Here is a 12,673-nt window from a genome sequence, read left to right on the forward strand (position 1 = left end):
TCCTGCTGTGTCTCCGTGTCCCTCTCATTTGAAGCCGCCACCATTGACATAGAAAAGCAACCATGTGTCCCTTTTTTGTTTACCCCATGGGAAGTTATAAATCATTTTTTTTTTATAGGAAATCCGCACGAGCAAGATGCGCAACGCCAGTTTTCCATCTAAACATGTACTAATAATGCACTTTCTTTATGTAGGGTGGGAGGGAAAAACAGCTCAGGGACTGCTTACTTCCAGTGTCGTCGCAGCAAAAGATGGTGCTGCTTGAAAGTGCAATGCCTTATACCTCCTGCAGCCCCCTTTCTCCTTGGTTCTCCCTTCTCAGGCTTGCAGCCCATTTTCGCGGGCCTCCCGCCCCCTTCCTATTTTGCAAGCTGGTGGCCCGATTTTGCAGGCTTTCACCGGCCCACCCCTACCACGGGAGAAATGGAGGACATGGCCACGTTATCAGGGTGCCTCCTTGAGGTCCCCCGTCGTCACTTCCATAACCTGGGCACTTGTCCATGGAATATACCAACACAAACGCTTTTCCATCCGAAACCCTTGACTCCCCCTATGTATGAAAAGGCAGATGGAGACATTTGTTTCTTTGTTGACATAAAAGGCTGCAGGTTTATTATCACACAAATCACTAAACACTACATGTTTGTCATCATTGCAAAACACTCTTTGTGAAATAGTTCTGAAGGTGCTGCGACCAGCCGACTGCCCCATCTCTACATTGCTTCCACCATTTCCAACCAAGTCCACTCTAGGCCAAATCTCCCCCAACCGTTATTGTCTGCGCTTTACCTGCCCTTGAAGGTGATGCTGGGTTGGAGGAGTGCTGTTCTTCCCAGGGGAAGCCAATCCCTTTTAGATACCTCCAGCGCCCTTGCCACTAGGCCTCAGAGGAGCGCTGATCGCGAGAGGAGTGAAAACTCCTCCCGCTTTCCCAAGCTCATTTGTAGTACCTACAGTGTCACTGTCACTAACACATCACCCCACCGTTCTGCGACTGTAACGGTGAAGACTGTCTGACTTCCTTTGTCGTTTCTTTCTTTGGGTGGGAGGGGAAAACAGCTGAAGGATCCCTTCCTTCCAGCGCTGGCACAGCGAAAGATGCTGCTGCTTGAAAGTGTGATGTGTTATACCTCCTGGCCCCCTCCCCTTTGTTCTCCCTGCAGCCATTTTCGCAGGCATCCCACCCCCTTCCTTTTTCACGGGCTGACAGCCCGATTTCATGGGCTTTCGCCCGCCCCCCCCTATCAAGGGAGGGAAATGGAGGACGTGGCCACGTTATCAGGGTGCCTCTTTGAGGTCACCCGTCATCACCTCCAATGCTATTGATAACAGCCCAAGGCAGGGGTGTTACTAATTCTTGAAAAGATCTGGGGCTACGCTAATGTCTGGACGGTACTGTGGGCTAGCTCGCCTTTTGGTTGTAGACCCTGAGCTTCGATCTAGAGCTACAACCAAAAGACCCTGGGCTATAGCCCCCTCAGCCCTCCTAGCAGCGCCTCAATAGTGTTAACTACACCAGTTTTGGGCAGGCTCCAGTGGTAAAGGCCAGAGCCCTTGCCAAAGCCCTCGCAATCGGGCTGGTGGGCCGTGACCACGAAGCCCAGCTCAGACTTCGTTAGTTAACGCCAGGCAAGACTGAAGCTGAATTACTTCGAATGGACTGGATCGAGACAATAGGGGCTATGAGCAAGCTGATGAACCATGGGAGCCTAGGAGTGTTGCCACAATATAGGCAGAGATTTCCAAACTCTTATTTTAGAACTTATTTCTTAGGATTTCGGCTGAGTCTAATTTTAACAAATTAAATAAAAAAACTCGGAGACCGGTCGAAATCTATTTCAGGGCCGTGCTCGATATGCGCCGACGGTATTAGTGTTCAGACTTCGAGGCACTTCCTGATCGAATGGCAAACCCTCTGTGAGCTGCAACTACGTTTTTTAGTAGATTTGTTTCATCAAAAACGTAGATTGCTACAGAAGAATTCTGGCATGGATTGCCTGCGGGGAATGGGTCTAAGCGAACAATTGCAGTTGTAAGATTCCCACAGAAACTAAACATTTCATAGTGGCTCTAACGCCAGAGATTGGGGCAACTGTATGGGAAGGCTAACATAGATTTTAAACGTTTTTATTCTAAGTGTTCTTAGAAGACCAACATGGTGTCATTTTGACTCAGAGATTAATTTTACTGTTATGTTATTTGTAAACAAGAATTTTGTATCTTGAACTATGGTTAAAGTTATGTTTTTATGTGTAAGGATTAACCAATTCACATTTTCCTTTTAAAGGATAACACTACATTAAAATTCGTCTGAATATTTTAACATGAAAAGGTCATTTGGATGTTGCCAATGTCCATTTAGCATCAAAAGGGCTTAGACAAGTTCAGATGTGGCAGGGAAGGAATTAGCCCTTCCCTTGGGATGAGAAATGGCAGAAGAAGGGGAGGAAAGTGATGGGGAAGAGATGGAGAAAGACATTGAAGGACTTGAGGATATGACAATATGAATGCAACACGTTAGAGAGAACAGAGGAAGCTGTACTTTAGTAATCCTGTGTGGGTGGGGGTGAATTGCTATTTTCTGACTTGACACTAATGGAAATTGTTCTTTCAGTAGTAGCAATATAACAGCAGAATAGATGTAAACCGCAACAGTCATCGTTGAAGCCTAGGACTGATGGGAATTGTAGTCCAAAACACCTGGAGAGCCAAAGGTTGCAGAATCCTGAGTTGGCATGTATTTGTAAGAGCAGTGAAGCTTCATAGCAGCTGATCGTACGGGAGGACCTACCTTGTAACAGTGGTGGCTTATCAGAACCCGGATCTCGAAGTGGTGCCCCTTGTGGAAGGGCATCTCGTGCTTCCTCTCCTCCCTGCCCCAGCTGTTCCTCTCCTTGGTGTTGCAGACAACGCAGCTCTCCGAAAAGCGCGGGTTGAAATGGAAGGCGATGTTCTCAGCGGGGGAGCAATGTTCACACTGGAAATTCACAGCGAAGCTATGGCGGGAAAAAAAAAAATGTATTCCACCCTGATTAAGAGAGCGCTTGTGCCAGTCGAACCAAGCACGCGGTAATTGCATGTGTTTTAAGAAGATGTTCCTCTGTCTGCGGACACTTTAAAAAGAGTGCAAAGATCAAAGAGCAACATTTTTGACCAAGACAACAATTATAAAATGCAAAGTTAGTCTCTTCTACACCAATATTATACAATGTAAAAATGGCTACATTAAAACAAGTTTGAATATAGATAATAATAATAATAATAACTCAATAAAATGCTTATTTTTTTTTTGTAATTTATTGGATATTTGATACAATAATGGTCCTACTAGGCCTTGTGACATTCGGATTGTGCAAGTGCAGAACAAGAAGTGCGAGGAAGGGGGTGAGGGCGGAAGTGCTGGTATGCGCAAAAACAAAGTGCTAAGGTAGGAAGTGAAAAGGGTGAGGGGTGAAGTGCAAACACTAAGGGTAGGACAGAGGGCAAGTGCCAGGGATTGCAGGTAAGTGCAGGGAAAGGGGGGTGGACTGGGCGGGGGGGGGGCTTGCTCCCTGCAGTACTCAGAGGGAACCAGAAGCCCACATTTCTAGACTACACGAGACATGGGGCCTGATTTACAAAAGCCCTTTTCAATGGAAAAATCAGGCCCATGATGTACGAACAAGTTTTAATAAAACATTCAACTCTAAGCTATGTTTTTAAATATTTGAAAAAAGTCACTGGATTTAATAAATATAATAAGAACGTACAAGTGCCAACATTTGCAATGTTAATAGACTTTGCCCTCATTCCTCAAATATAAATGACCTTTTTTAAAGCATTAAAGCTTACCTTTCAAAACATAAAGTTTAAAATAGGTCTTTAAACATTTGTACACATGCAGCATTCATGACAATGGGCTCGAATTAACTCCTTTTGTGATTTTTTAAAATTGTGTTTTCGTCTTCACATTTTTTTCTAGCATTATTTTAGGATCCTATTTGTTGGGTCAACGCACCATTTAAATATTTTTATGTACACGGTTCTGTCACTGTATTCTCCTGCAAAGCTTTTTTTTTTAGCAGTAGGTGCAAATTAAATTCTATGCACTGACTGCATTAATAAATGCGTCAGTCTAACAATATATTTATATATTTGTTTATATAAATAAGGATATCCCATATACTCGCTGCACTACTCCGTAGAATGTACACCTGGGTGTCAATGCACATCTAAACGATTAATGATAAACCTCCCAGCACAGGCAAGTCCAGCTCTGCAATTTATATACATATGTGCACACATATAAGCACACGCGCATGTACACCCACCCATGCATACCTGCGCATGCACACACACACACCACACACGCACACCTGCGCATGCACACACACACACACACACCCACGCACACCTGTGCATGCATACACACACACGCACACCCATCCACCCACGCACATAAGCGCATGCGCGCGCGCACAAACACACACACACACACACACACACACACTGTTAGTAGTTATATAGTCCAGCTGCAGTAAGCTGCAGAAAGGCACGAGAAAAGAAAGCTGCAGAGAGGCACGAGACGAGAAAAGAAAGCTGCAGAGAGGCACGAGACGAGAAAAGAAAGCTGCAGAGAGGCACGAGACACAAAAGGGAAGCTGCAGAAAGGCACTAGAAAAGAAAGCTGCAGAGAGGCACGAGACGAGAAAAGAAAGATGCAGAGAGGCACACGACGAGAAAAGAAAACTGCAGGTGTGATATATGCACAGGGGCCCCACACACGCAGGCATTCAGGCAGGCACACAAGGAGTATGCGGGACGCGTTGTTGTTTCGTCCGCGTCCCGGCGGGAACTGCCGCACGGGCGCACTTTATTGCTACCGCGCATGCGCGGGCCACAACGAGGCTCGCGCATGCGCGCTATCCATATCTCGGGACGTCACATCCCTTTTCAACTTTAACAAAAATGGAACATAAACTTGCGGGGGCCTGGTCCCCAATACAATTGGTGGCCTTGACCACAGCCTTTAGCAATTACACTTACGTCCCATCAGGTCTCCTGGGCTTAGTCCCCCGAGTCCAGGACATAGTCCTTGAGATAGCCTGGCAGCCTCCGCTCTCGGCGGACTGGATATCTCGGTGGGGTCCCAGGCTGCGTGGGACAGCCGGGTCCGGCTCCCGCTGGGGCTTGGTGCCCGCTCTCACCTTGATCGGCGTGTGGTTCCTCCGGGCTGGTGGCTTCCTCCGGTACTTCATTCTCGACTGGATCTTCGATTCTCTTGAAGAACGACCGGTTACGTGTAACAGTCCCTCGATCGCAGGCTGCCGTTACCATCGTGCCCTTCACGTGTGTTACCTTCCACGGGCGTGGCTCAAACGGGAGGGACAGTTTGCCTTCTGGGTGTCGATTCCTGACCAACACCGTGTCCCCTACCCGCATTTCCTTTTCCTGGAGCCCTCGTCGTTCACTTTCCTTTTCGTTGCGCCTGACTCGCTCTTCCCGAAACTTCTCATTGTCAATAACTCCGGGTGTTCGGCCTTCTTCCTCTGGTAGCAGTCCTCTTGGGCATCGTCCAAATAGTGCTTCCGCGGGAGCTACTCCCGTGGACTGGTGAGGTGTCGTGCGGTATTCCCTAAGAAATTCCACGAGCTTTCTCTCCAGGTCTGCCCCACTGCTGGCGGATATTCGTAGGACTTTGTTGAGGGTCCGCATCATCCTTTCGGCTTCCCCATTGGCCCGTGGCCAGAGTGGGGACACCCTGCGATGTTGAATTCCTCTTTCCTTAAGGTAGGTGGCGAACTGGTTGCCAGTGAACGGCGGGCCGTTGTCTGAGCATATGAGGTCTGGGAACCCGTGTGTGGCAAACATCTTGTCTAGTGCCTTCGTTGAGAATTCAGTCGCCGTTGATTCAACTATCTCTACCTCGGGGTATCGTGACCATTGGTCCACTGCTACCAGAAAGTACATGCCCCGTCCTGTTGACCCGAAGTCCACATGTACCGTCCCCCATGGCTTTTGGCTGCGTTCCATGGACCGGATCGGCGGAGCTCGGTCACCTGGGGTCGCGGCCTGGCACGCTAGACATCTTTTCACAAAGTTTTCTACCATCTTCTCCAAATCCGGGAACCATACTTTGGCTCTTAACCGTGCCTTTGTTTTGACCACTCCCTGGTGGCCCACGTGCGCTAGCTCTAGCATCCGGGTCCTCAACGTCCGTGGCACGACAATTTGGCGTCCTCTCAGTATGAGCCCGTCGTCCGAGATGGAGAGGTCCTCTCGCACCTTCCAGAGCGCTTGGAGGTCCCTCTGGGCCACTTCCTGTCGGCGTGAATTGTCCCGCAGCACCTCTTTCCAGTCACCGCTTCTTATTGCCATTCGGACAATGCCGAAAACCTCATCGTTGGCCGATTCCGTCGATACGACTGCTCTTGATATCGCCGTCGGAAGGGATCCTTCCACCACTTGACACAGTAGTCCGTGACAGTCACTTGCGTCAATGTCCTTATCCGGATCCTCTTTGTTGGGGTGGCGTGATAGATAGTCTGCCGGATTGTTGGTGCCTGGCCTGTATATCAGTCTTACCCCATACTCCATCAGCGCCAGCATCCACCTTTCAATCCTGGGTGGTGGTTTCGATGACACCCCGGCTAGTATCGGTAACAACGGCTTGTGGTCCGTCACGACCACAACAGGTTTGCCCAAGATGTATAGCCGGAAATGGCGGCAGCCCCACAGGATGGCTAGTGCTTCCCTTTCAATCTGTGAGTATTTCATTTCAGTATTGGAGAGGGCTTTACTCGCATATGCGATAGGACGCATATTCCCACGCTCGTCCGGTTGCAGTAGTACCGCCCCAACCCCTACTGGGCTCGCATCTACCACCACCTCGGACTCCACTCCAGGGTTGAAGTACGCCATGGTGTCGCCATCGGACAGGGCGGTCTTCAGGGTCTGGAATGCCTCTTGCTCCTCGGCGCCCCATTTCCATGCTGTGTCGTTCCTCGTCAGCGCCCTGAGCGGCTCTGCCGTTGACGCTAGCCCTTTGATGAACCGCCCACAGTATGTTACCATCCCCAGGAAGCTTCTCACCTCGGTGGGGGACTGTGGGGCGGCGGCGTTCCTGATGTCCTTGATTTTGGCCGGGTCGGGGGATACACCTGCTGCATGGAAGATGAAACCGAAGAAACTTATGCGGTCCTTGAAGAACTCGCATTTTTGCCGATGTAACGTGAGGCCTAAACTTTTCAGCCTTTGGAGAGTACCTTCCAGCCTCTTCATGTGTTCCGACTCTGAGGCTGCGAACACCAGGATGTCGTCGCTCATGTTCAACACTCCTTTGAGGCCTGCTAGGGCCCCTCGGATGGTATTTTGAAATACTTCGGCGGCTGACGAGACCCCGAAGCTTAGGCGTTTGAATTGGTAGAGGCCATCGTGCGTCGTGAAAGTTGTTATATATCTCGAGTCAGGGTGGAGTTCAAGCTGATGATACCCTGCTCTCAGGTCCAATTTAGAGAAAACCTTGGCGCCTTGTAGTTCTCCAATGATGTCATCGAGGGTCGGTGTTATATGTCTTTCCCTCTTGATCGCTGCATTGGGCAGTCGCATATCCACACATATTCTAACCGCCCCGGGTTGTTTTGGTTTGGGCGTCACCACGATCGGAGAGACCCATGGCGTCGGCCCCTCTACTCTCTCGATGATGTCCATGCTGACAAGGGATCGGAGTTCCTCCTCCACCTTTTCCCTGAGGTGGAAAGGTATCCGCCTGTGTTTCAGGGCCGTGGGCCTGATTGACTCGTCTATGTGGAGACGCACCGGGGGCGCTTTCAACTTCCCAATTCCCTCGAAGATGCCTGAGAATTTGTTCAACAGTGTCTCAATGTCTATCTGATACACCTCGTATGCGAAGTAGACGAGGTTTAGTGCCTCCGATGCAGCGCAACTGAGTATGGAGTGCGGGCTAACATCTGTGACGAAGAATCTGGCCTTGATCGAGACCTCCCCCTTTGACACTGGTGACACAAATACCCCTTTGAGAGGCAACGGGGTATCCCCCCGAACGTGAAAATTTTTGCCATGGCCTTGTCCAGTGTTGGAGGGCCTGGGAGTCTCAGGTAGTGTTCCTCCGCAAGAACACACACTGATGCACCTGTATCGATGAGAATTTGAGTTGGCACCCCCAGTATGTTCACTTCGCACTTGGGCTGTCTTTTCCGTTTGCTCGCCGATGCAATGTTCGAGATGAAAAAGACCTCGTCCTCCTCTTCGTCGTCTTCTTCCTCTTCCTCGGCGAGCTGTAGCTTTTGGATTTCTAGTTCCAGCGCTGCGATGCTCCGCTGTCTTCTGAAACCGCTACCTCGTACCCTCGCAGGTCCTCTCTGCACAGGCACAGGAGCGGGGGCGCGGCACATGCGTGCATAGTGTCCTGGTTCGTTGCACCTTCCGCAGGACCTACCCTTGGCTGGGCACTCCTCCGTGTGTGGCAGGTCATATCCACAGTATTTGCAGGAAGGTCCAGAGGTGGCAGGGGTGTTGTTTCCAGATGACTTTGGGGTCCATTTGTCTCTGGACTTGGGCCCTTTGTTCATGGCATATGCTACATCCCGTGTGCTGGGACGGACCGCTGCGTCCATGTTCGCCCCTCTGGACTCTGCCAGCTCATAGGTTCGGCCACTGTCTTGTATTTGTTGTAGTGACCAACCTGGCTCCCTCAGTATTTGCCGTCTCAGTTTGCCTGAGCTGCAACCCTGGATAACCTGGTGTCGTATCATCGACTCTTCGTTGTCCCAGCGACATGTGCTAGCCATTAGTGTCAGCCTTGCACAGAACTGGTCAAGAGATTCTTCCTCCCGCTGTTTCTCCTTGGAAAACAGGAATCTTTCATAGTCTATATTTGACTGGGGAATAAAGTGGTTTTCCAATGCAGTCTTTACCGTTGCATATGTGACTATTCGCAGGTTGAGTGATTCATATATGCGCATCACCTCTAGCCCCGCCGAGTATAGGAGCGTCGCTCTTTTTGAGTCATCATCGGTGGTCCCTGTGGCTGTAAAGTACATTTCTAGTTTCTTCACCCATAGTAGCCACCGGGGGCCTAGCTTGGACGGGGGGCCGGAAGTATCAAATTCCTGCATGGGCAGTAGCGACCCCTGTTGGGTCCTTATCACTTTTGTCGCAGTTTCTGTTTCCCCATCACTTTCCGCCATCCTCACAGGTCGCACAGGCACCTCTCAGTAATTTGGAGGCCGCAAACCTGACTGGGGTGGGGTTCCACGTACCTCCGACTGCTGTTTTTCCGGGTCCTTGGTCTCTGCCCAGCCATGTTGTGCTGTCTGCGTCGTTGTGATCGTCCCCAAATTGTTGGGGGCGGTCGGGGTTCCAAAAATTTGTCGTGTTTTCTTGAAGTGGCAGCGCACGAGCACCTTCTCAGGCCGCTACTGCCACTCCACGTGGAGTTTTACCACTGGGTCCGCTCCGTGTCACCGCGTAGCAACGCGGATTTGTTGTTCCTCTGCACCCACGTGTTGGGCACACGTTGCGGCAGTGATCCCGCCTCGTCGCCAGTTGTGATATATGCACAGGGGCCCCACACACGCAGGCATTCAGGCAGGCACACAAGGAGTATGCGGGACGCGTTGTTGTTTCGTCCGCGTCCCGGCGGGAACTGCCGCACGGGCGCACTTTATTGCTACCGCGCATGCGCGGGCCACAACGAGGCTCGCGCATGCGCGCTATCCATAACTCGGGACGTCACAGCAGGGACGCACAAGACACAAAGAGAAAGATGCAGAGATGCACAAGACGAGAAAAGAAAGTTGCAGAGAGGCACAAAACGAGAAAAGAAAACTGCAGGGATGCACAAGATGAGAAAAGAAAGGTGCAGAGAGGCACGAGACGAGAAAAGAAAACTGCAGAGAGGCACAAAAAGAGAGAAGACAACTGCAGAGACGCACAAGACGAGATGAGAAAGATGCAGAGAGGCACGAGACGAGAAAACAAAACTGCAGAGACGCACAAGACGAGATGAGAAAGATGCAGAGAGGCACGAGACGAGAAAACAAAACTGCAGAGAGGCACAAGATGAGAAAAGAAAGCTACAGAGAGGCACAAGACGAGAAACAGTTGTAGAGAGGCACAAGACAAGAAAAGAAAACTGCAGAGAGGCACAAGACGAGAAAAGGAAACTGAAGAGAGGCACGAGATGAGAAAAGAAAGCTGCAGAGAGGCACAAGACAAGAAAAGAAAACTGCAGAGAGGCACAAGACAAGAAAAGAAAACTGAAGAGAGGCACGAGATGAGAAAAGAAAGCTGCAGAGAGGCACAAGACAAGAAAAGAGATGCAGAGAGGCACAAGACGGGAAAAGAAAGATGCAGAGAGGCACAAGAAGAGAAAAGAAAACGGCAGAGAGGCACAAGACGAGAGAAGAAAACTGCAGAGAGGTACAAGACGAGAGAAGAAAACTGCAGAGAGGTACAAGAAGAGAGAAACCTGCAGGGAGGCACAAGACAAGAAAAGAAAGCCGCAGAGAGGCACACGACGAGAAAAGAGAGGTGCAGAGAGGCATAAGATGGGAAAAGAAAGATGCAGAGAAGCACAAGAAGAGAAAAGAAAACGGCAGGGAGGCACAAGGGGAGAGAAGAAAACTGCAAAGAGGCACGAGATGAGAAAAGAAAGATGCATAGAGGAACAAGACGAGAAAAAGAAAGATGCCGAGAGGCACGATGTGAGAAAAGAAACCTGCAGAGAGGAACAAAAAGAGAGAAGACAACTGCAGGGACGCACGAGATGAGATGAGAAATATGCAGAGAGGCACGAGACGAGAAAAGAAAGCTGCAGAGAGGAACGAGATGAGAAAAGAAAGCTGCAGAGAGGCATGAGATGAGAAAAGAAAGCTGCAGAAGGCACAAGACAAGAAAAGAAAGCTACAGAGAGGCACGAGATGAGAAAAGAAAGATGCAGAGAGGCACAAGATGAGAAACAAAACTGCGGAGAGGCACACGATGAGGAAAAAAAACTGCAGAGAGGCACAAGACAAGAAAAGAAAACTGCAGAGAGGCCCGAGACGAGAAAAGAAAGCTGCAGTGAGGCACGAGATGAGAAAAGAAAACTGAAGAGAGGCACGAGATGAGAAAAGAAAGCTGCAGAGAGGCACAAGACAAGAAAAGAAAGATGCAGAGAGGCACAAGACGAGAGAAGAAACATGCCAGAGAGGCACAAGACGAGAGAAGAAAGCTGCAGAGAAGCACAAAAAGAGAGAAGAACACTGCAGAGACGCACAAGATGAGAAAAGAAAGCTGCAGAGATGCACAAGACAAGAAAAGAAAGATGCAGAGAGGCACACGACGAGCAAAGAAAGATGCCGAGAGGCACAAGACGAGAAAAGAAAACTGCAGAGCGGCACAAAAAGAGAGAAGACAACTGCAGAGACGCACAAGACGAGATGAGAAAGATGCAGAGAGGCACGAGACGAGAAAACAAAACTGCAGAGAGGCACAAGATGAGAAAAGAAAACTGCAGAGAAGCACAAGATGAGAAAAAGTTGTAGAGAGGCACAAGACAAGAAAAGAAAGCTGCAGAGAGGCACAAGAGAAGAAAAGAAAACTGAAGAGAGGCACGAAATTAGAAAAGAAAGCGGCAAAAGGCACAAGACAAGAAAAGAAAGATGTAGAGAGGCACAAGATGAGAAAAGAAAGCTACAGAGAGGCACAAGACGAGAAACATTTGTAGAGAGGCACAAGACAAGAAAAGAAAACTGCAGAGAGGCACAAGACGAGAAAAGGAAACTGAAGAGAGGCACGAGATGAGAAAAGAAAGCTGCAGAGAGGCACAAGACAAGAAAAGAAAACTGCAGAGAGGCACAAGACAAGAAAAGAAAACTGAAGAGAGGCACGAGATGAGAAAAGAAAGCTGCAGAGAGGCACAAGACAAGAAAAGAGATGCAGAGAGGCACAAGACGGGAAAAGAAAGATGCAGAGAGGCACAAGAAGAGAAAAGAAAACGGCAGAGAGGCACAAGACGAGAGAAGAAAACTGCAGAGAGGTACAAGACGAGAGAAGAAAACTGCAGAGAGGTACAAGAAGAGAGAAACCTGCAGGGAGGCACAAGACAAGAAAAGAAAGCCGCAGAGAGGCACACGACGAGAAAAGAGAGGTGCAGAGAGGCATAAGATGGGAAAAGAAAGATGCAGAGAAGCACAAGAAGAGAAAAGAAAACGGCAGGGAGGCACAAGGGGAGAGAAGAAAACTGCAAAGAGGCACGAGATGAGAAAAGAAAGATGCATAGAGGAACAAGACGAGAAAAAGAAAGATGCCGAGAGGCACGATGTGAGAAAAGAAACCTGCAGAGAGGAACAAAAAGAGAGAAGACAACTGCAGGGACGCACGAGATGAGATGAGAAATATGCAGAGAGGCACGAGACGAGAAAAGAAAGCTGCAGAGAGGAACGAGATGAGAAAAGAAAGCTGCAGAGAGGCATGAGATGAGAAAAGAAAGCTGCAGAAGGCACAAGACAAGAAAAGAAAGCTACAGAGAGGCACGAGATGAGAAAAGAAAGATGCAGAGAGGCACAAGATGAGAAACAAAACTGCGGAGAGGCACACGATGAGGAAAAAAAACTGCAGAGAGGCACAAGACAAGAAAAGAAAACTGCAGAGAGGCCCGAGACGAGAAAAGAAAGCTGCAGTGAGGCAC

General features: G+C 49.3%; 1 protein-coding gene across 3 annotated transcripts in view; it reads right to left on the minus strand.

Moving 5' to 3' along the window:
* The window catches only part of LGALS9 (galectin 9), a 148,968-nt gene that overhangs the window by 71,245 nt on the left and 65,050 nt on the right, over positions 1 to 12,673 (minus strand). For all 3 annotated transcript variants that reach the window (XM_069614607.1, XM_069614608.1, XM_069614609.1), the window contains one exon: positions 2,792 to 2,996. In XM_069614607.1, the coding sequence (XP_069470708.1) occupies positions 2,792 to 2,996 (205 nt within the window). The remainder of the gene's footprint in view (positions 1 to 2,791; positions 2,997 to 12,673) is intronic.

This window comes from Ambystoma mexicanum, chromosome 9 (assembly GCF_040938575.1).
Source record: "Ambystoma mexicanum isolate Mex_15411 chromosome 9, UKY_AmexF1_1, whole genome shotgun sequence".
Taxonomy (NCBI): domain Eukaryota; kingdom Metazoa; phylum Chordata; class Amphibia; order Caudata; family Ambystomatidae; genus Ambystoma; species Ambystoma mexicanum.